Source organism: Ziziphus jujuba, chromosome 8 (genome assembly GCF_031755915.1).
Source record: "Ziziphus jujuba cultivar Dongzao chromosome 8, ASM3175591v1".
NCBI lineage: Eukaryota > Viridiplantae > Streptophyta > Magnoliopsida > Rosales > Rhamnaceae > Ziziphus > Ziziphus jujuba.
In genome coordinates, this window is record NC_083386.1 from 14,189,828 (window position 1) to 14,210,884 (window position 21,057).

The window sequence follows — 21,057 nt, forward strand, 5'->3', positions numbered from 1 at the left end:
ATATTCGGTCCCTGCTTATATTTTTTGTTATTTTACTTTTTAAGATCTCTTAAAGGACACCTACCTTATGCCCAGAGACATTTTCTCTCTCTTTCTCTCTCTTTCTATAGCCTGCACACCCTGGGAAAAAAAAAAAAAAAAAATTTCGATTTTTTTCCAGAAGATCTAACAAGGTATGAACGTGATCTTACCTTCACTTTCTTACTTTCACAAGCTTCGATTCTCTGTTTTCTTTTTCTTTCTCTTTATGCTGCTCTGATTGTTTCACTTGATATCACTGCGTAGATTTGATCAATATTATCGCTAGGGTTTATCGAATTCTGGGTTTTCTTTTTCTGAGAAAAGAAAAAAAGAGCTGGTTTTATGGTTTTGGAAAAATACCCAGATAATAATTCAATGGAAGAAACCAAGGACAAGGATGTTTCCTTGGTTAGTGCTTCAGAGTCTACAGTGACTGTGAGTGAGCATGTGACTGGTGAAACCCTAGCGGATACTGTGACTTGTACGGTTCAGGGTCAGATTGAGGGGTCTCTTTCTGAAGGTGTGGTGGCTGAGGAAGGTGAGACTTGTAATGGGGAGGACATAATGGTGGAGGTTTTGGGTTCTGATGTTTATGTTGGTGGTGTTTGTACTAGTGGTAGTGGGGAGAGCTTGAACGATGAGATGGGTCATGGTGGAGTGATGGAGGTTGAGGTGGGTTCGAAGGAAGGTGCGGATACTTTAGATGGTGAAGCTGTTGGGTCTGATTTGCAGGGACCTGGAGTTTCAGATTCAGTTGAAGAAAGATCTCAGGCTGCTGAAGCGCCGGCAGAGGTTGGGGTTGTAACGACGGATGGAGGCTCGGAGCAAGCAGTAGAGGTAGCTACAGGGAGTGATCAGCGAAAGGGTGGTGATGGTGGTGAAACTCAGGATGCAGGAGTGGCTTCTCATGTTGATGGTTCTTCTGCTGTTGTGGATTCCACAGGTGGAGAAACCCAAGTTGTTGATGTTGGGGATGTTGAGGTGGATGCGAAGGAGGAGGAAATCAAAGGTGAAATGGTTGAGGCGGTTGCAGGTGAGAATCATGGTACTGAGGATGTTAATATACAGGAAGTTGCAGTTGTTGACAATACGGTGAGTGCTCCTGGAGTCAAAGATGGGTTAGGAGGTTCCTCAGTTGGTCCTTCAGATGGAGAAACCCAAATCAATGTTCAGGAAGTTACTACAACAGAGAGTGTGGAGTCGGTTGGAGAATTGGTCAAGGAGGGCGTGGATGAAGCTGGGAAATCGATTGGTGATGGTGCAGATACGCCTGATGAATTGAAGACACAGAAAGTTGGTGTTAAAGATGATGAAGTATGGAATCCTGGGATCGAAACCATGGTTGTATGTTCTTCAGCAACTGTGGAAGATACTAATGTACAAACCCAAATCCACAAGGACAAAGCTTCAGTTGTTGTCAATGAAGAGGGTTTGAATACAGAAGAACAAAGAGAAATTGCTGTTGTTGGGGAATTTGCAGCAGCGGATAAAGAAGGCCATCTGGGTTCCAATGTTGCAGTTACAGAGAATGATGCTACTATTGAAAGTTTAGGTCAAAAGTTAGAGAACAAGCAGGTAAACATTGATTTACTTGGTGATAGCAACAAAAATAACAGTAATATGCATGCATCAGATTCAGATTGTTCATCTCTTCATACTCAAGTGGTTGTTGAAGGTCAAGTTGCAGTAACAGACAGGGTTCTATCAAATGCTGGAGAAACTATTGCTTTTGATACTAGCCAGGTGGAGCCAAATACGAGACAAGATATGGAAATAGATGATAAAGTTAATGATGCCGAACAGGTAGATACAGATAGAAACCATGATAAAGTTGTAATTTCCAAAAGTGAAGGTCCTGGATCTGGTGAAAGCGACCAACTGCTGAAGTCTGAAGATTACATTGAAAAGGGTGTGACAGATGATGTTCTTCCAGTTGATGCTGATACAGCACCAGAAACAGAAGCAAAAGAAAAAGTTGCAGTTGCAAATCATGTTGGTTTACATGTAGAACAGCAAATAGAAGTTGAAAATAAACACGAAAATGGTGAGGAAGTAGCTGGATTGACTGAAAATCAAGTTGATTTACATACAGATATGACATCATCATGTCAGCCTCTGCAGGTTCAAACTGAAGTTACAGCACTGAATGAGAATGTTTCTATAAATACAAAGGTTGAGGCTCCTGACTCTGTTGATAAGGTTTGTTCTCGAAATGACCAGAACTCAAAGACCGAGACAATGTGGAGGAGCACAGAAACAGATGGCGATGCTGCTGATTATGGGGATGTTGCTCCGATGGACGCTGATGAGGTTCTAAATTCTGCAATTGAAGTACCCAGGTGTCAAGAAGTTGATCAAAAGTTGAACATTAAAGAGGTTCTTGACAAGCATAAGGCCAGTGATAGTGCTGTGACTGAGATAAATATTGCAAGTGATGTAGGAGTTGAAGAAAAAGTTGCTGATCCTGAGGAGGTTGGTTTACATGGAGAGCAGGACTCGGAAGTGGAAAAAGAAGCTATTGATAGTGAACAACTGAAAACTGATGAAGATAAAATTGTTGCATGGGAAGCTGAACTGCCAGGAAGTTCTTCTGTAGTCAACCAACCTAAGTATGATCTGCCACCAGAAAGTGAAGGTGTGTTTTCAGTGTCTGATATAGTCTGGGGTAAAGTGAAGAGCCATCCATGGTGGCCTGGACAGATATTTGATTTTACTGATGCATCTGAGAGGGCAATGAAATATCATAAAAAGGACTGCTTTTTGGTGGCATATTTTGGGGATCGAACATTTGCTTGGAATGACCATTATAACTTAAAAAGCTTTCGGACGCATTTCTCCCAGATAGAGAAGCAGTGCAATTCAGAAACATTCCAAAATGCTGTCAATTGTGCTTTGAAAGAAGTTTCAAGGCGAATAGAGCTGGGGCTAGCATGCTCTTGCATACCAAAAGATTCCTATGACAAGATCAAATTCCAAATTGTTGAAAATGCAGGAATCCGACAAGAATCTAGTAGAAGAGATGGAACAGATGATTCCACAGCAAGTAGTAGTTCTTTTCAAGCTGATAAACTGATCCAGTATATTAAAGAGTTAGCTCAGTCCTCTTCTGGTGGCTGTGACCGATTAGAACTTGTGATAGCTAAAGCTCAGTTGCTGGCCTTCTACCGTTTGAAGGGTTATTCAAGCTTGCCAGAATTTCAATTTTGTGGAAGCTTGGTGGAAAATGACACTGATACTTCATTAATGGAGGATAAAATACATTCAAGTGAGGTGAATGAGAGTGCAAATCTCATTTGTAAGGATGATGGCCAGATTGCCTCTGGCCAGGAGATGTTGATACAACATAGCTCTTCTCATAAGCGTAAACATAATTTGAGGGATGGCGTATATCCTAAAATAAAAGAAAGAAGCTTGACAGAACTGATGGGTGGCGGAGATTCTCCAGATGGCGAGCTTGGGTCTAGCAAGAAACGGAAGGGTGCCGATGCCGATGACACAACAATGCTAGATGGAAGGAAAACTATTGCTGTTGCGAAAGTCTCTAGTTCCACACCTTCTATTCCAAAGCAATCCTTTAAGATTGGTGAGTGTATGCGTAGAGCTGCCAGTCAGCTGACAGGGTCTCCTATAATGAAGTCTAACAATGACAGGTTCCAGAAGCTGGATGGTTCTGCTGATGGATATGATATTTCCTATCAGAGTCCTGAGGATGCCTATAGAGGAAGGATGATTGATCCAGCAGAGTATTCTTCCCTGGATGAACTGCTGTTACAGCTTCAGTTTGCAGCACAAGATCCCATGAGTGAAGACAGCTTTTCGAATATAGTTGTTAGCTTCTTCTCTGATTTTAGGAATTCAGTAGTTCAGGGCCAGTGTCCTGGGATGGAGCAGTTCGTTATGGACAAGGTCACTGGTAAAAGGAAGAAAGTGTCCCATTCTATTTTTGGGTCACCTGAAACTTTTGAATTTGATGACATGAGTGACACCTATTGGACTGACAGGGTCATCCAAAATGGTTCGGAAGAACAAGCATCTCGTGGAAACAGAAAAAAAGATAATCAGCTTGTGCTTGCACAGCCAGATAAACCCCAAGAAAATCGTAGGCCATACTCCAGGAAGCGTTATTCTAATGGCAATCATGTTTTGGCGGTGGAGAAGCCTGTTGGGTATGTGGATGAGAATGCGCCGGCAGAACTTATAATGAATTTCTCTGAGATGAGAGCTGTTCCCTCAGAAGCAGTCCTGAATAGGATGTTTAAGCGCTTTGGACCACTTAAGGAAAGTGAAACAGAGGTTGATAGAGAGAGTAGTCGTGCTAGGGTTATCTTTAAGAAGAGTTCTGATGCAGAAGTTGCTTGCAGCAGTGCTGAAAAATTCAATATCTTTGGTCCAACAATGGTAAATTACCAGCTCAGTTATACCCCAACTATCCCATTTAAAGCTCCTCCAGTTGTTTCTACCCAGGATCATGAGATGCAGCTTGATCTCTCAACCCATGATCATGATATGCAGCTTGATCTCTCCACCCATGACCATGAGATGCAACTTGATCTCTCTACTCATGACCATGACATGCAACTTGATCTCTCAGCTTTTGAAGTTAATCTGGTTTGAACGTTTTAGGTATGTATGAATACCATTTATTTTCGTCTTAATGATTTTTGGGATTATTCATAAGTTTTGCTTGATGCTCACCTTAAATATTTCTTTAAGGTAGTATGGGATGTTAAAAGGGGAGTGGAAGTAATAAGAGACTTAGTTACTACGCATGACCACTTCTCTTCAGGTTGATTCTTTTGATTTTATTATTATTTTTTTAAAATGGGGAGGGGGAGGAGGGGGCGGTAGGGGTTGGTGGGTTGGAGGGAGATTGTATGAACAAACTGCTCTGAAAATCCCTAGCTTCTGCACTTGTTTTCTTATCTGAAGGATATGTTGAGAGAGCTACGGAAAGAAATCTTGCTAGACTTAGATCACAAAGAGAAGTATAAACTTAAAATTAAAGCACCCGGAGGAAAAAGGGTAGAAAAGGACAACTAACAAGGTGCATGACATCATGAATTATCTGAAAGGGTTTGGTTCAACGGTTTTGAGCCTAACTCGCGGAAAATTTTTGATTATATTTGATGCAAAGATTGATGGAGAAATCTTCAATGTTTTACTGCCATGTTAATTTTTAGGCAACTATAGTGTTGCATTTCTAAGTAACAATAAAATTTCTCAAGTTTGAGACGTTTTAATATTGTTTTCTATTAAACTTCAAATGTTTGTTTTCTTTATCATAGGAGAGCAGATGCTGAAGAAAAAGCTGATGGACTTCTGTTACTGGTGCGATGGTGCGGACATGTAACTTCTTGGGCTCTTCAAGGAGGTAACCAGATTGTTTATTCATCTGGTTGCCCGTGACGTAGTCTGCTCAGAGTTATCTCCGTTTTGTTTTTCACCAGAATGCATAATTTTACTTTCTCCTGTAATCATGTGCGGCTGTGTGCTTAGTTAATGCATTGCTTAGTGTGTCTATAGCAGAGGTAGCTGATCGTTTATTTATAGCTTTTGTCCTTTGAGGCAACAAGATTTAATTGTGGAGTCATGTAATCTCCTGGTAAAGGGGAAGAAAATTTAGTCCTGATTATGCATTATCATTTAAAGTCAACGGCAACTAAGCACTCTGCTAACACAACAGTGCTGAGGGACCACGGTTGTATACCTTGACTGAGCTTCAGGAGCTGGTTATTAACTTCAGAATAATTCGCGCGGTAACAGATGCTTTTGAGTGATGACTTTTCTGTTTGGTGTATGTGTGTTACTTCTTAGCCCTTGTATGTGCAGGCTTGGCTGTATAGGAGCACAGGTGAACGCTTTCTTGCCTGCAATACATGAGTTTTTATCATAAGGTGTTATAATGTGCTAAATTTTGGTGGTAGAGTGTCATGAGTAAAGTAAATTAAGTTCTATATGTCTGATAGATAGCTGAAATGCATTACATGAATTAAGGTTTGTTGGCAATCTCCAGTTTATTGTGAAAGGTGCTTCAAACTAGGAATTTTACCATCCTTTTAGTCAATGTTATGACAGTACTAGTTCTATGTTTCCATATATATTTGCAGAATAGTAAATCCTAGTTACCAGTAGTCAATACCTGGGTTAGAAATAGAACCCCTATATGTATATGCAAGTCAAAGAAAGTATTTTCATTTTGTAGTATTTTTTTTTAGCTAGCATAATGGCTCAGAAAGCCTAGATCTTGGAGCGAAAGGTTCTCGTGATTGATCGAGGAATTGTTGTATCTTTTTTCTGTTTGATCTTAGCTCAAAGGAGCAAGTTAACAATACTGTAAGTATTAGGTTAGCAAGATATAGAATATTTTTTTTTTTAATTTTTTTTTAATTTTTAATTTTTAATTTTTTTTCATTCCATGAGAAAATTGCAAAATTGCAGGACTTTGTGATAAGACATAAACTTGTTCATGTTTGGTGGTTATATCATGGGTGTTTTTGCAGCTTTAATGAACCTTTACTTGTTTTATTGCTAAATTTGATGATAGTCTGAGTTGGGGAAGTGTCTTAGAAATGCCAAAATAATGCACTGGCTTTTTATGAGGCTTTGTTTCATGAACTTTTTTTTCTTTTTTTTATGATGAATAGAACCTTGCATTAAGCACAAAACAAACCCCCTGGAAGGAGGATTACAGACAAACATCCTTGCCCAGACGATCAAGAGCACACATGGTCAGAATATCATTGGGCAAGAGATCTTAAATACAATTTAAATCAAAAAAAGAGGAGCCAGCCAAGGCTTTCTTTGCTATTAAATCAGCTAAGCCATTAGCAGATCTAGCATTCCATTTTAAAGACCAATTGAACTTTTGGAACCTTGCTCGAATTTCTGTCATCTCAAAGTAGGTGAACCAGCTAAGAGTTGGGTCTGATTGGTTCGCTATTTCTTTCACCAACATCGCAGCATCTGAGGATCATTCAAGAAAATTCCAACCTTTGTCTTAAGCACATGCCGAAGCCCACTTCATAGCTTGGAGTTCTGCTTCATACGGGGAGTCACACTGAATACTCTTAGAAGCGAGAAACTTAATTTCTCTGTTGCTATCCCTGGCCACAAAAGCAAGGCCAGCCTTCCCATCAGCGTAAGTCGCATCCGTGTCTAGTTTCCACCAGCCTTGAGCTGGCACCGACCACTTCTTTTGGAAACCTTTAACAATTTGCAATGAACAGGAAGCTTCAAAGAATTCATCCATTAAGTTCTCAAACTTCAGCATAGCCTTGCGTATAGCTCCATTTCAAGGCTCATTCCTAAAATTCGAGCTAGCGTAGAATAAAGTAGCCAGAAACACAGTGATAAGCTCTTTATCCATTCCAATAAAGAAATGATTTGCTCTTGGCTCAACACAAAACTCCACCATCTCTTTAACTGAATTAACATTCCACTGATCAATCTTACAACCCCATCTACTGGCAAAAGCTAGCATTCTAATCCCTTGGCACTCTTTAAAAACATGAAAGGCTGTCTCTATTTCAGCTCCACAGACTTCGCATATGACATCATCACCTCCTAGTCTAGCAACCAGCACCTCCTTCGAAGGAATAGCATTTGAAATCATCCTCCATAGAAGAGTTTGTCTTTCATGCAAGTTTAGTTGCCACAACTTTTTCCAGCAAATGGATTTTCCCAAAGGAAGATGGTTTCGAAACTTCAAATTATAGCAACTGCTCACCGAGAAACCTCCTCCTTTGTTTCCCGTCCACAAAAGCTTATCTTGTACAGAAGTCGGAGGCCAAACTAACTTTAAAATAGCATTAATCGAGTCATCGAGACCTGATGATAAGTTTGTTCCATGAGCCAGAATCTAGGTCTCGAAATTCATAAACTCTTTGTCCATCACTTATAACACCTCCATCTGTAGGTCTTGGACTTTTGTTAGGAAGATCTGGAAGCCAAGGATCAGTCCATAAATTAATAGAAGCTCCATTGTCTAATTTGAAACAAGACCCAGCCTTAATAAGGTTTCTAGAGCTTAAAATTCCTTTCCAAATCCAGGATGCCCCTGTTTTCAGCTTATGCTCAAAGAAAGAGTCTCCTTTGAGATATTTAGAGGTAAGCAATCTTGTCCATAATTTATCTTTTCCAACGGCCAGATTCCAAGCAAGTTTTGCTAGCAAGGCAGTGTTGAAATCTCTGAACCTTCTAATCCCCAACCCTTCCAACTCTTTTGGCTTACAAATATCATTTCAAGCCTTAAGAGCCAAGAACCTTGTTGAGTTTGGTTTAGTTTCCCACCAGAACTTCCTTGCTAAAGCGTCCAAGAGCTTGGGCAATGGACTTGAGAAGAGTAACTTTTCCTGCCTTTGGTAGGAGCTGTTTGTTCCATCCCTCCAACCTGCTTCGGACCCTCTCTTTAAGTTTGAAAAATTCTTTTGACTTGTTTCGTCCAGTAACCAAAGAATTTCCAAGGTAAATCGAATTTGAGCCCATTTCCTTGAAGCCTAGAACTGCCTTGATGGTTTTCTTGTCCCTCTTGCTTTTGTTCTTTGAAAAAATAATGCTTGACTTATCTACATTTGCCTGCTGAACAGACCACTCACAATATTTCTTGAAGCATTTATCCACAACTGCTGCCTCTTGAGGTTTTGCCCAACACATTATAAGTAGATCATCGGCATACATGAGATGACTGACTGCTGGAGCATTTTTTTGAGATTTTTATTCCATGAAGAGTTCCTTTTTTTTCCTCCCTTGTTAATAATCTGGTTAGGAACTCCGAGCAAATAATAAAGAGAAGAGGCGATAACGGGTCTCCTTGCCTCAGCCCTCTATCAGGGGAAAAAGATCCACATATGTTTCCGTTAAGAAGTAAAGAGTAGTGTACAGAACAGATACAGCTTCGTATCAGCCTTCGAAAACCTTCAGAGAAGCCCTAGGAGCTTAAAGCTCTATCCAAGAATTCCCATTTGATTCTATCATAAGCTTTTTTTAGGTCAACCTTCATTATCATAAGGCCATTCTTCCCTTTATGCGATCTAATTTTATGCACCACCTCTTGAGCCACAACCGTGTTCTCTGCGATTCATCGACCCCGAACAAAAGCTCCTTGATTGGGTGAAATAATTCGTTCTAATAAATTGCTGAGCCTTCCTGCCAAAATTTTTGAAACAATTTTATACGTAAAATTACAAAGGCTTATATGGGCCTATAATGGTTGAAATTTTGAGGGTGACATAATTTTGGAATGAGAACGATTAAGGACGAGTTAACACTTAAAGCAATGCTTAAATTCTTAAAACATTCCTGGGTAAAATTGATAACTCTCTCCTTTACAATGTTCCAATAGCTTCTGTAGAAGATTCCAAGGAAGCCATCCGGTCCGGGGCTTTTCAGAGGGTGTAGGCTCCACACCGCTTCTTTGATTTCCTCTTCTGAAGGTATTCAGGTGAGCAAGGCATTATCTGATTCCGAGATGCATAGTTCACCCAACTGTTGGATTTCTCCTGAATCTGGAGGGTGATCTAGCTTGAAGAGTTCTGTAAACTGACTAATGAAATAGTCCCCAATAAGTTTCGGCTTATAAAGCCACGTCTGACCATCTTTTATAGCATGCACTCTATTTATTCTCCTCCTCGTGACCAATCTCATGTGGAAAAAATTTGAATTTTTATCACCTTCTTTCAGCCAGATATCTCTAAACTTCTGTCGCAAAATGAACTCCCATCGAGACCTTTGAATTCTCAGTTCTTTTAAAACTGAATTTTCTTTAATGTAATCTCCTTTTTTATGGGCATCGTTCAGTTCCTCCTCTAGTGTTTTTATTCTGAGGTGAGCATATTCAAAATGCTCTCTATTCCATCTTTGAAAGGCCCTAGAAGTGTTCCTCAAACTTCTTTTTAATTTATGACATGCCATTCCTGGTTTCCACCCCTCATTCCAGGCCTTCTTAACCACTTTGAAACTTGTTTGATCTGAGATCCAAGCTTTGAAAAATCTGAATGGTCTAAGACATTTGTTCTCAACTCCATCTGAGTGTATAATTATCGGATAGTGATCTGACTCCTCAAAATATAAATGTTCCACAGAAGCAAGAGGGTTTGCTTCTAACCAGTCCTTGTTAGCAATGGTTTGATGTGGGTAGATTATCATAAACTGTAAGTTGGTCTTTTGCTCTGATGCATTTCTATCATTAGGGTGTATTATATCCTTTGGTTGGATTACACTTGCTATCAGAAAGCTTGACGCAACTTCTGTGATAAATTGGTTTTATTCATATTTTTCGGTTGGATGGTTGAAATTTTTGTGGGTTTGCTAAAATTATTGAATGATAATAACACTATTCATACAAATGTTTATGCGGTGAGATTTTAATGTCAACTTATTTGATAGTATGTTAAAATGTTAATGGTGGACAAATTAATATGATATGAATAAATAGACTGAGAGTGCCTTTAGTTTTCAAAGTTAAGGATTAGTGGGCTAGGTTTTCTGTTGCCCTTGGATTTGTGGCCCATTTTTAACCTTTTTTTTTTTTTTTTTTTAATTTTCAAAAACTTATTTTTATATTTTCAAATTTAACCGAAAAATAATAAATGTAAAATAATAATAAATAAATAAAACTTCCAAAACCTGTAAACTCCCAATACCCGATCTGAAGAATAAAGCCCTCACCCACCCAGAATGACGAACGAAGGTTGGTTTTTTGATAATATACAATTAAGAACATCTTTAATGGAGCTCTGTTGAATAAATAGAAAGGTAAATAAAAGATAATTTGGCAAACAAAGTTTTGTTCATTTAGCCTTGTTCATTTAATGGTATAATTATTATGTTTGCACTTTTTTTTTTAAAAACAAATTTTAATTTTTAGGTAAATTAGTTTGAATGTTCGCACTTGTTATTAAAAGAGAAAATATATGTATTTTTCAAAATTCAGCCAAATCCGAAGTTACCAAATTAAGCATTAATATCTCAAATTGGAGCGAGATACCACTTATCATATGATTTTGATAAATAGAAACAGCAAAAGATAAAATATGGCTTTCTTACTAAAAATCGATAAAATATGGCGTTTCAAATTGAGTATGGTTACAGAGGCGATGGAGGCAACCACGTGACAAACAGCACTGTTCACCACCGCAAGGAGAAAAACTTAAAATAAATGTCAATGCTTCGATCAAACCTTGCAATCTTAAGATTGGAGTGAGAGTTGCTGTAAAGATTGGGGGCTTTCGCTAAACTTTTTTGTAGCCTCTTGGTCAGTTCTCCATGTAGAGCTCGTTGTCATCTATAATTTTTTGTTTGGAAGCAGGTTTCAGTTATGCTGAAATTGTGAGTGATTGTCTTACTGCGGCTCGTTTGCCGATCATTTAGAGCGGGTGTTTGTTGAATCTGGGTTGCTGTGGATAAGTCGCCGGCATGTTCAGAGGGGTGAGAACCAGCGGCCTCAACATTCAGCACAAGATTAGAGTTAATAACTGAACAAGGTTGCCGAATCTCATTTGAGAGAGTATCGAATTTTTGGTCCAGTTTGGCAACAGCAAATAGGAGAGTTTTCGAGTTCTATTTTTCGCCAGAATTTCAATGGGAGCTTTTGCCGGAATTGGCCATGGATACTCCAAAAATATAACTGAAGCTCTGATATCAATTTGACGTAGAAAGTCACAATGTGGAATCACCAAGAAGGAGATCTCAGGCTCTTACTTGTCCAAACCCTTCTGGTCCAATTCCAAACCATTCAGAGAAGAATGAAGAAAGAAAATTCAATCTGTCATTAACAACAAAAAAGGTCCTCCACTTCTTACAAGGACAAGCTATTTTATACCATCTTTTAGGATAATTTCATGTTACTACACACGGTGTAACTAAAAGAGCCACATCAGGAAAGAATAAATAAATAAATAAAACACAATCGATGTAAACAATATTTAAATGGTTGACAAATTAATTTAATTTTTTTATAAAAAAATTAATAATAAATTTTTTGAATAAACAAATTATATCATTTCTTTTGACAAACAAATTATATCATTTGAAAAAAAAAAAATAACGTAATTTGCTCAATGTCATTATATTCAAACGCATTAAACTTTTTTTTTTTTTTTTTTAGGTGGTCTTCCAATCATTAAGATCTAAATATTTCATAATAAGACGCTCCTATGGTATCTTTTATTATTATTGTCCGCGGCCTTTAATCACATCTCTTTTTAATTTTTCTTTTTTTTTTCCCCCAAAAATTCCAATGATTTTCCCGCCCTATTTAAACAATTTTACCATGTTAATTTCCGAGACAAAAATGTCAGTTTACACGTGGAGATAATTGATTGGACCAGTAATCCATCTGGCGCGGAAACGAGATGTAGTTTTGAATTTTCATTGAGCTTATCTTTTGTTTCTTGAAAATGAATTATTTTGTTTTCTTTTTAAAAAAGATAATTTTTTTTTTTTTCCTGCTTGCCAGCATGGAAACTTCCTTTTTTATCCTCATTATTCCCATTAATTACTCTTTAATTCCAATTAATATTTTCGTTTTTTTAAAATTAAAACTGTACTTAAAAATTTTAAGACTTCCCTCCATCTCTCTCTCTCTCTCTCTCTCTCTCTCTCTGTTTTCTTCGTTCAGGATTTTCAAGAACTCTTGGAAGAAGAAACTCGAAATCAGTTGCCATGGCGTCTGAGTATGATTCTCAACGATTTCATTTCCCAGGTTTTTCTTCTTTCTTGGTTTTATGATTCTTCTCTTTTTCTTCCTTGCACGCATAGAGACTTTCATCCGTTGTTCTGGTCCAGATGAGGATTATTATCTTCTGCTTCTTCTTCTTTTTATTATTTATTTATTATTTTATAATCCTATTTGCGATGTCGAATTCTGGGTTTTTTTTTTTTTTTTGGGATATATTTTGAGATTTGAGTTTAGAAATTTTTGGTTAAAAGAAGAAGTGGTAAGAATCCCTTTTGGAGCAAATAGCGTTTAATCAACTTTTTAGCTTTTTGTTGAGTTTTGTTTGGTTCTCATTTCTCAATTCTCCCAAAATGCTAAAAGAGCAAGTTGTGGTTGGTTTAGAACTTGAAAAAATGGTCAGTTTTGATCTGTGAAACTCTATATAGCAAAAGATAGGCTTTATTTGATGATGTTATTATTTAATAATCCAATCTTTCTGGCATGTTATCTATGTTCTGCCTTACTAATTAAAATATTCCCATGTGTTTAAATCTTCTAAACATAGAAGCAACTGGTTTTAGATTTTTGTTATGCAATGAACCACATATAATTATGTTAGAGGTTACTTGTTTTGATGACATAATTAGAATGATTGCACATATTCCGTGATTCATATTTGTTAAATAACAGATGGTGTGTAACCTTCTAAACAAATCAGTGGCTGTTCCCTGTAAAAAGAGATTTACACTACTATTAAACACATGTAGATTCTAAATTGCTTGTCTAGATTTTTCGTTTCATTTCAATTTATTTCCTTGAGCTAGAAAAATAAAAACTGAAAACAGAACACAAAACTGCTTCAAATTGAAGCTTCAAAAAGACCAATGTAAAAAGTAAATGACTGACATGCTACAACGGTTGTATTACTGATTGTTAGTGCTAGTAATAGTCAATCTATTCAATGAAAGAATTAGTTGTGCCTATTTCACCTAATGCACCCTCTTCCTTCAGTCTTATATTGTATTCAACTTTTCTGCTGTTGCCTAAACCAGTTTGTTTTTGTCAATTCAATTTGACAGCAATTGCAGATGAGAGAAAGAAGCTTGATGGTTTTACACTGTTTGACACTGGGAGTCCACAGGACATGAAGAAACCAGCAACCATGCTTGAGCATGAGAACCTGGAGGGTTTACAGGCTGAGGATAAGTACGGTATACGGCGGAGTTTGGCTTGGGATAGTGCCTTTTTCACAAGTCCAGGTGTCTTTTATGTGCTGAATGTATTTCTATCTAGTTCCTATCTGTAAGAATATCTTTGTACACCATCTCTGCAAAAAATTATACTTTTTTCCCATGTTCCTACCCGTTTAGGAGTTCTTGAACCTGAGGAGTTGTTTCAGACTGTGAACTATCATGCTATGGATGATGCGCTTGACATACTTGGCCATGAGAAAGAAGTACTTTTGCCATCCCAGTCTTTGGAACCAGAGAGCACAAATATAATTGATATGTGTGATTTGCGCAAAAGTTTAGCTTGGGATAATGCCTTCTTTACAAATTCAGGTATGCTTAACCTGGTAGAGACCTTTTTATGACAATGTTCTCTAACTTTGTGTTGCAACATATGCCAAATGGTAAAAGGTGTGTCATTCATGATAAGATAGATATTGTACGTATTATTCCTTTTGATATTGTACATATTATTCCTTTTGGTCAATAAATAATATCTATATTAAAACATGCATATACAAGCATCCATATGCTTATAGTTGTTTATAGTGCTCCCAGAAACTTGTGTTCATTGTCTTTTTTAACCAATTGTAAACGTGTCTAGCATAAATAATGAACATTCTAAACAATCAGATGATTATATTGAAGTCATTAAATGAATTTCTAATGTATCATCGTCATCATCCTTTGGTGCAAATGATTCTCAGTCCTACATTTGATAAAACAATGCAGATTCACAATAAAACTAGTATATTTTAAACAAAAGGCACTGTGTTGATTAATTTTGCATGTTGTACATCCTGATGCACTGCAATATTGGAAAGACTTGCACATTAAGTTTCATTTTTTTCCCTAGACGATGCACTATCTAACAACCATGTTTTGCAAGAGCTTCTATTATTTTTTTATTTTTTTTTTCCTCATATATCTACTAAATATATCATTTCTGTGCCCAGGAGTTTTGGATCCTGAGGAATTGTCCATTGTGAATCAAGGATTCAAGAAACGTGGGACTTCTCTGCCTAGAATTCAAGAAGATGTTTGGAGGTCTACAGAGTCAAACTCTACTATAGAGAGCGGCACTTCTTCTTTATCAAGCCTTGAGATTGATCTTTTTGAAGATATGAAAGCTTCAATGCATAAATACACTAGTGCATCTGATTTGGCAGCTTCAAGTCTTAAATTGCTAAGAGGAGAAAGCAACATAAATCTCCATAGTAAATGCACTTCTATCCATGGTATATTATCTGAGAATGGGATGAGGCAGTTATGCCTCCCACTTGTAAACTAGGAACATTTGTGCAGATTTGGCTTTTGCGTCATTTATTTTAATAGTTGGCTGTGGTACACCGTTTAATTTACCACGCCGTTGTGGGGTCAACCAGGCAACATGTACATTTTATATTGTATAGCTGTAGCAGTATAGAACATATTTAAATTTTAATGTGGTAGTAGCATCCCTCATGCATTCTGTAGCTTCAACATCATTTCTTTGGAAATTTTCCTATCCCATACTTTCATTTGTGTAAATGTATGCTTGTTTTGTCACTACTTTTCAGCTTCAAAGGAACTGGGAGCAACCTCTCGAACAAGGGTGAGTCTTGTCATTGCTCAATGCTTATCTTCTCTGTTAAGGTATTTTCACACTGAAGTTATACATTTTGGAATTTCAGATGGACATGCCAATTTCCAGAAGGCCAAGTACCAAGCCGCATAGAGTAGAGAAGTCTAAGGGGTCTTCTGTAGCAGTGGCCTCCCAGAAAAAGGTATGTTTTTCTGAAGAGCAATGCTGTGTAGCCCAACCATGATTCTTTACAGTTGCACTCGCACCACGCAGGCATTGCCATGTTGCATTGTGTGGATCCCTCCATAGCTACATGGCAGTGCCTGAGGGGTATCAACCCAACCATAAAAATTTACAGTTGGGATAGAAAGCTTTTTCCTTGATTGAATGATTGCATGGTGGCACTTTGATAAGACTTGGAAATGGGGCAATTATTAAGTTAGTATTGAGTCCTTTTTGCAGCCAGTTATTAAAGTAGATTTCATGTACTATCTCCTGGGATGAATATGGTTAGATTGACAGAAAATTAATTATTTTATTGAAGCTTTCTGCTGGAAGTGGGGAAATCAATTCATCATCCTCTCCGAAGCCACCAAAGATATTAGATCGGGTTAAACAAATACCTGCCTCAACAAAAAGCGTTGCTAATGTTGTCAAAGATGGAAAACCTGCTCCAACAAAAAAGGCTTCCTCAGTTGCTAGTGTTGTCAAAGATGGAAAACCTGGTTCAGGTGAGAAAATCCCCTAGAATGTGGAATTTGTAGTTTGTAATTGTATTATTCTTTTATTGGCTCTTATCTTGCCTGAACTGTAATTCAAGCAGGACATTATTTGACCATGATGAGGAAACCTTGTCCAGAGGATACCATTGTCGAATGTAGTTCAACACCATCCCCAAAATCTTCTTCATCATGTTTTCCAGCTGCAGCTTCTTCTTCATCATCTCATTTGATCTCTTCAAGGAAAAAAATGTACTCCACACAAGCCAATTTCGTTGTAAATGGTTCAACCTTAAGAACTCCTGTAAGATGCACAATGCGGAGCAAAAGTGATCTGGAAAGTTCTCGTGACCAAACTTATTTGTTGTCCATGCCAAAATCTTCCTCTTTTACTTCACCTGATAGTTCCCTCGATGGATGGTCCTCAGAATCATCTTCTGCTTCTGTGAACCAAAGGGCGAATAATCCCAAAGTAGTTATGAGTCATACCTTCAAACCGGTTTCTCCTGAGAGTATTTCTTCTCAGCATTCAGCTTCAGAAAAACATGTGCACAATCAACCTTGTATAGGTCCTGTGGGACATGAGAATCTGGATATAGGGCTCCCAAATCAACAAAGTAAACAGATACAACTGGAAACTGGTTCTCTTCCTACCAGTTCTCCAAAAAATATCAAGCCCTCAGGTCTTCGGCTGCCATCTCCAAAGATTGGCTTTTTTGATGTGGTTAGTTTTTCTATTGTTGTTCACTGGTATGATGAATGGCTAACAATTTGCAAGTTGGATTTTAAAGTTGTTATAGTTTCATACCACTCACATTGAGCTAATGCTAATGTTAGGTGTTTTTTCCTTCTAGCAGGAAGATTATTCATTGCAAACTGCAGAAGGAATTTCGCAGTTTTTTTGTGGTAAACAAAGTTCAGAGTCTAGAGTTGGATCTGGCATCAATAATCCTAATGGAACTGCTAACCAAGCTAGATATAGCAAGCTTCACCCATCAAGAGCTTTAACTTGGACTAGCAAGCAAAATGTTTGCCAGCCTGCTATTCACGTAAGGCCTACACATTCGGCACAGATTGAAGAAGTGCAGAATGCATCTGTAGATGAGCATGCCGAAGAGGACACCATTAAAAATTGCTCCACTATGACTTTTAAAGATGAGAATGATTTACCTTGCAAAACATGTTATAAAGACCGCCTGGGAACTGAGAAAGTGGGAAGTAAGGATGATGAAGCTGCAGATTTTGTCATCCGTACCAAGGCAGAAAATGAAGGTACCAAAGGTTCTGCCAGGAACAATAAGGGCAGAAAGCATGTGGAGAGCACCCTTTACAGGCCCATTAAGAAATCTCTTAATGAGTATGAGCTCCCAAACTCAAAATTTCCTAGAGATTATCCATATCAAATTTATGACAAGGAAAATATTTACAGGTTCAAAGATGAAGTTGATGGTATAAGTAGACATATTGGTGCCTTTAAACTTGGCAATAATGCGGTTTGATTGAGCTAAAGGCAAAGACAAACTTGCTCCAAGTGGTCAGCCTGGCATCTTGAAGTCTGAAAAATATGTTTGACTAGCATCTTCATCCTCAGTGAAGTTCTTAACAAAAGGAAATTTCCGTAAGGGATCTTATCTTAAGAATAGTTGAATTTGTTTTGCATATTATTACGTGTAGTATGGATTCTTGAAAAACAGGAATCTGGTGGTTTTCAAGGGCATCAACCATTTAAGGACACTGAGAATAAGTAGGTGAAGCATTTAGTTATTTTGTGGGTTAAAAATAATCGAGGCATCTGATTGTGTTGTGTAAATAGGATGGCGGTGTAAAGTATGCGTCCAAACTTGCATATTTTTGTTATTCTGGTTGTATATTTGGGAAACTAGAGATCCAAATTCTAGTGCTTTTGTTGTGAAATTTATGTTATATGAATTTTATTAGCTTAGTTTATTTTAGGACTAATTCATTTTTCGTTCTCATTAGGTGCAAAATAGGGCAATGTTTATGTCATAATATGAGTGAATTGAGGCTTTCAATAATTAGATAAAACACGTTCCTTAAATCTTTCATCACAAGAAATTGAAATTTACAATACCCTTATGATATCTTAATTTTGTTCTAAAAAGTTCAAAATAGACACTGACACTGACAAAATAAACTTTTGACCTTATACTAAAAGTGCGATGCTATAAATATCGGAACAAAAACAGTTCAATTAACTAACTATTAAACTACCTAAAAGTCTGGTGAAGAAACGACTATACAAATGCAATTTTTTTGAGTGGCAAAATAGTTTCTTTAAACGTCGAAAAGCTCATAATATCAATAATAATTTATAGAACCAAAGACTTGCGATTCATAACGCTATCAATGGGCATATAATCCTACAAAGGGGACACAAATGATATGTAATATATAATACCTCAAAATGACAGAATAACATTAATCATCAATAATCCTCCATTTTCAAAAATTTGTCTCTTTGAACAGGATACAAGCACATATTTGATGATATAACAGTGTTGACAAAAAATCCTCACTGAATTGCACGAACACTATAATCCTACGGAAAAACAAAACTGAGAACGGAGATGTAATGTAAACATCAGCAATCGCCAGTAAGCTTAGGACCTCGGCTTTTCCTTCTTCTCTTTAAAGAGAGCCAAAAGTGACACTCCAGATACCTTCACAACCTTGAATCTGACACCAGGAATATCTCCCACAGCATGCCCTTTCCGTCCAAATCCTGCAATCAAGACTTCATCCTGCAACAGGAATACCATATTTTATAAGCTGTGCAGTTGGACACGTCACAATGATTATAAAACAAAGAACACTTGCAATTCATTCCAAAAGATAGATGAACCCATGCAGTACTCCACAAGCCCCCCAAAGGTGAAGATGGTAGCAGTTAAGGCTAAACACTATATTTGATCAATTTTCATCAGAGGGTTGAAACTCAAGACCACATGTTTTCATCCTCTAACATCCACACTCTAGGGGCCAGACCTCATATATTGGCATAAAAAGAATTAAGCAAAAAAGATAAAAGATAAAAGATAAAAGAGGTCAAACATAACCATAAATTACAAAACAGTTGAAGGTGTCTAGATCTTTTTACTAGATGAATATATTTTATGTTAAACTAAATATTGTGATATTATTATATTGGCATATCATATCCAAAAAACTTGAATTCATTTCCATTGCTAGTAAACTTACATTTTCCTCAATGTAGTTTAAGCAACCGTCATTGGGTACAAAGGCTGCAATCTTCTTCCCATTCTTGATCAGCTGAACACGGGCACATTTTCTAATAGCAGAGTTGGGCTGCTTGGCTTCAATGCCTCTGTATCAAGACCAGTCGCAAATTGTTAATATTCCATGATTTAACTAAAATTACTAGTATGGATTAAATTTATTAACATGGACCATCCATCTCACATCTTTTCTAGAACAATGCCTTTTGCATGAGATGATCCAGCAAATGGTTTTTTCCATTCATTCCCAAGATGGGACTTCTTGTAAGCCTTGTCAGCCCACCTCTGCCTTCTGCGGTGGGACTTCAGTTTACGACCAGCTCCCATTCCACGTGTCTTCCTGCAATTATCGCACATTTCTCAAGTTAAAAAACTTACTTCAATGAGTGAAATTGGTATCTTAATGTAAATCCATCCATCTTCAAGGCTACCAGATATTAGTTCGAAAATTGTAATATGCAACGGGAAGACAAAAGTATCATATAAAGGCACCGCAACATAAATCAATGCGCAAGTTTGTTGACCATCATATTGATCATCATTCGTAGTCTTAACGATATCTAATTGCTTAACTTCCGTCACCTTTTTATATGCTATTCAACCGGCATAATCAATTTCCACTATATAATCATGTTATCTTTCATATTAACTACCAACTCCAGTTTCATACTTACTCATCAGCTTAAATTTTTAAGTAGTTCCTCCAGGTAAAGAACAATTTGCATTTCAAACAGGAGTCGTAGATGTTAATATACAGTGAATTTGGTTGCTTGAAACTCACAAAGCGAAGATGCAAACCATCACAATTTTGCAAGTTTTTTAGCCCAGTAACAGGTATATACTGTAATTATCAGACCCATCAAACTGTAATAAGGTTAAAAAAAAAAAAATGAAAATTGTCGGATATAAAACCTATATTCAAAAAACCTAATTATTCCCATGAATGGTTTTAAGTAGCAGACAACGAAAACGAATTATTCAAAACCCTTTTAGTGTATTGCCCGTTTTCTTTTTTTCAGAAAGCTTGCTAGCCAACTAAGCATTCAAAAACAAAAATAAAAATAAAAATTGAAGTCTTAAAAATATGAAGAAAAGAAAATGTGGTAGAAAGCAAATAATTGTTCTTTTTGGCTATTTTCTTTGAGAAAATGTTCTCTACACGGATCTCAACTACTGATTTACAATAAGAGATAAAAAGAATTAAAAATTTACCCCATGGCTGAAAGATATTGGGTTGGTCTGCTGCTACAGATGAAACTGGAGAGTGGCTAGCTGATTTGCAGAGAAGCAACGGCTGCTTAGAAAAACCCTAGCCTATAATTTTGAATCCCACGAAACCGTGCGTATTTTCGTTATATACTGTTGGTTTGCTTACGTATTTTTTTATTGACGGAAATGGGCTTTGTATTTTAACGATATGACAAATCTGTCATCCTTCCCCGTCTCTTATTTATTTATAAATATTTTATAATTCTACAAACTGTGTTTTAAATTCCTCAAATTGTAATTACATATGATATAGATTTTATTTTTTATTGAGCAATACTACATTTACGAAATTTTTTATCAAAATTTTGATAAACAATTAAGTAATAATTTTTTATTGATATTA

The 21,057-nt window shown here is 37.1% G+C and overlaps 3 protein-coding genes across 6 annotated transcripts; 2 read left to right on the forward strand and 1 right to left on the reverse strand.

The window, feature by feature from the left end:
- The first annotated feature begins 13 nt into the window (after window positions 1-13).
- Window positions 14-5,977, forward strand: LOC107413676 (uncharacterized). Of its 2 annotated transcripts, XM_016021688.4 has the most exons (3): window positions 14-173; window positions 286-4,644; window positions 5,307-5,977. In XM_016021688.4, the coding sequence occupies exon 2, from the start codon at window positions 364-366 to the stop codon at window positions 4,633-4,635; it is 4,272 nt and encodes a 1,423-aa protein (XP_015877174.3). In that variant the 5' UTR covers window positions 14-173; window positions 286-363; the 3' UTR covers window positions 4,636-4,644; window positions 5,307-5,977. The 2 variants fall into 2 exon arrangements, with proteins under 2 accessions (XP_015877174.3, XP_060675748.1); XM_060819765.1 differs by having other exon boundaries at window positions 32-4,644.
- A 6,598-nt stretch (window positions 5,978-12,575) lies between these two features.
- On the forward strand, window positions 12,576-18,125 carry LOC107413673 (uncharacterized). Of its 3 annotated transcripts, XM_048469584.2 has the most exons (10): window positions 12,576-12,721; window positions 13,756-13,935; window positions 14,047-14,238; window positions 14,862-15,143; window positions 15,465-15,499; window positions 15,579-15,671; window positions 16,014-16,200; window positions 16,293-16,912; window positions 17,043-17,545; window positions 17,618-18,125. In XM_048469584.2, the coding sequence occupies exons 1-10, from the start codon at window positions 12,682-12,684 to the stop codon at window positions 17,685-17,687; spliced, it is 2,202 nt and encodes a 733-aa protein (XP_048325541.1). In that variant the 5' UTR covers window positions 12,576-12,681; the 3' UTR covers window positions 17,688-18,125. The 3 variants fall into 3 exon arrangements, with proteins under 3 accessions (XP_048325541.1, XP_048325539.1, XP_048325540.1); XM_048469582.2 differs by having other exon boundaries at window positions 17,043-18,125; XM_048469583.2 differs by having other exon boundaries at window positions 17,046-18,125.
- Window positions 18,126-18,592: 467 nt separating this feature from the next.
- LOC125421232 (small ribosomal subunit protein uS12) lies at window positions 18,593-20,815 on the reverse strand. Its single transcript, XM_048469464.2, has 4 exons — window positions 20,658-20,815; window positions 19,630-19,785; window positions 19,408-19,534; window positions 18,593-18,950 (listed from the first exon to the last, which is right to left on the reverse strand). The coding sequence occupies exons 1-4, from the start codon at window positions 20,660-20,662 to the stop codon at window positions 18,810-18,812; spliced, it is 429 nt and encodes a 142-aa protein (XP_048325421.1). The 5' UTR covers window positions 20,663-20,815; the 3' UTR covers window positions 18,593-18,809.
- Between the last annotated feature and the right edge of the window lie 242 nt (window positions 20,816-21,057).

Excerpts from the sequence above, each read along its gene's own strand:
- LOC107413676 (XM_016021688.4), top strand. The coding sequence starts at position 364 with ATGGTTTTGGAAAAATACCCAGATAATAATTCAATGGAAGAAACCAAG.
- LOC107413673 (XM_048469582.2), top strand. The coding sequence starts at position 12,682 with ATGGCGTCTGAGTATGATTCTCAACGATTTCATTTCCCAG. Across the intron at positions 12,722-13,755 it reads TCAACGATTTCATTTCCCAG|CAATTGCAGATGAGAGAAAG; the intron begins GTTTTTCTTCTT and ends TCAATTTGACAG. Across the intron at positions 14,239-14,861 it reads TGCCTTCTTTACAAATTCAG|GAGTTTTGGATCCTGAGGAA; the intron begins GTATGCTTAACC and ends TTCTGTGCCCAG.
- LOC125421232 (XM_048469464.2), bottom strand. Across the intron at positions 19,535-19,629 it reads GGCATTGTTCTAGAAAAGAT|AGGCATTGAAGCCAAGCAGC; the intron begins GTGAGATGGATG and ends GTCTTGATACAG. Across the intron at positions 18,951-19,407 it reads TAAACTACATTGAGGAAAAT|GATGAAGTCTTGATTGCAGG; the intron begins GTAAGTTTACTA and ends TTCCTGTTGCAG.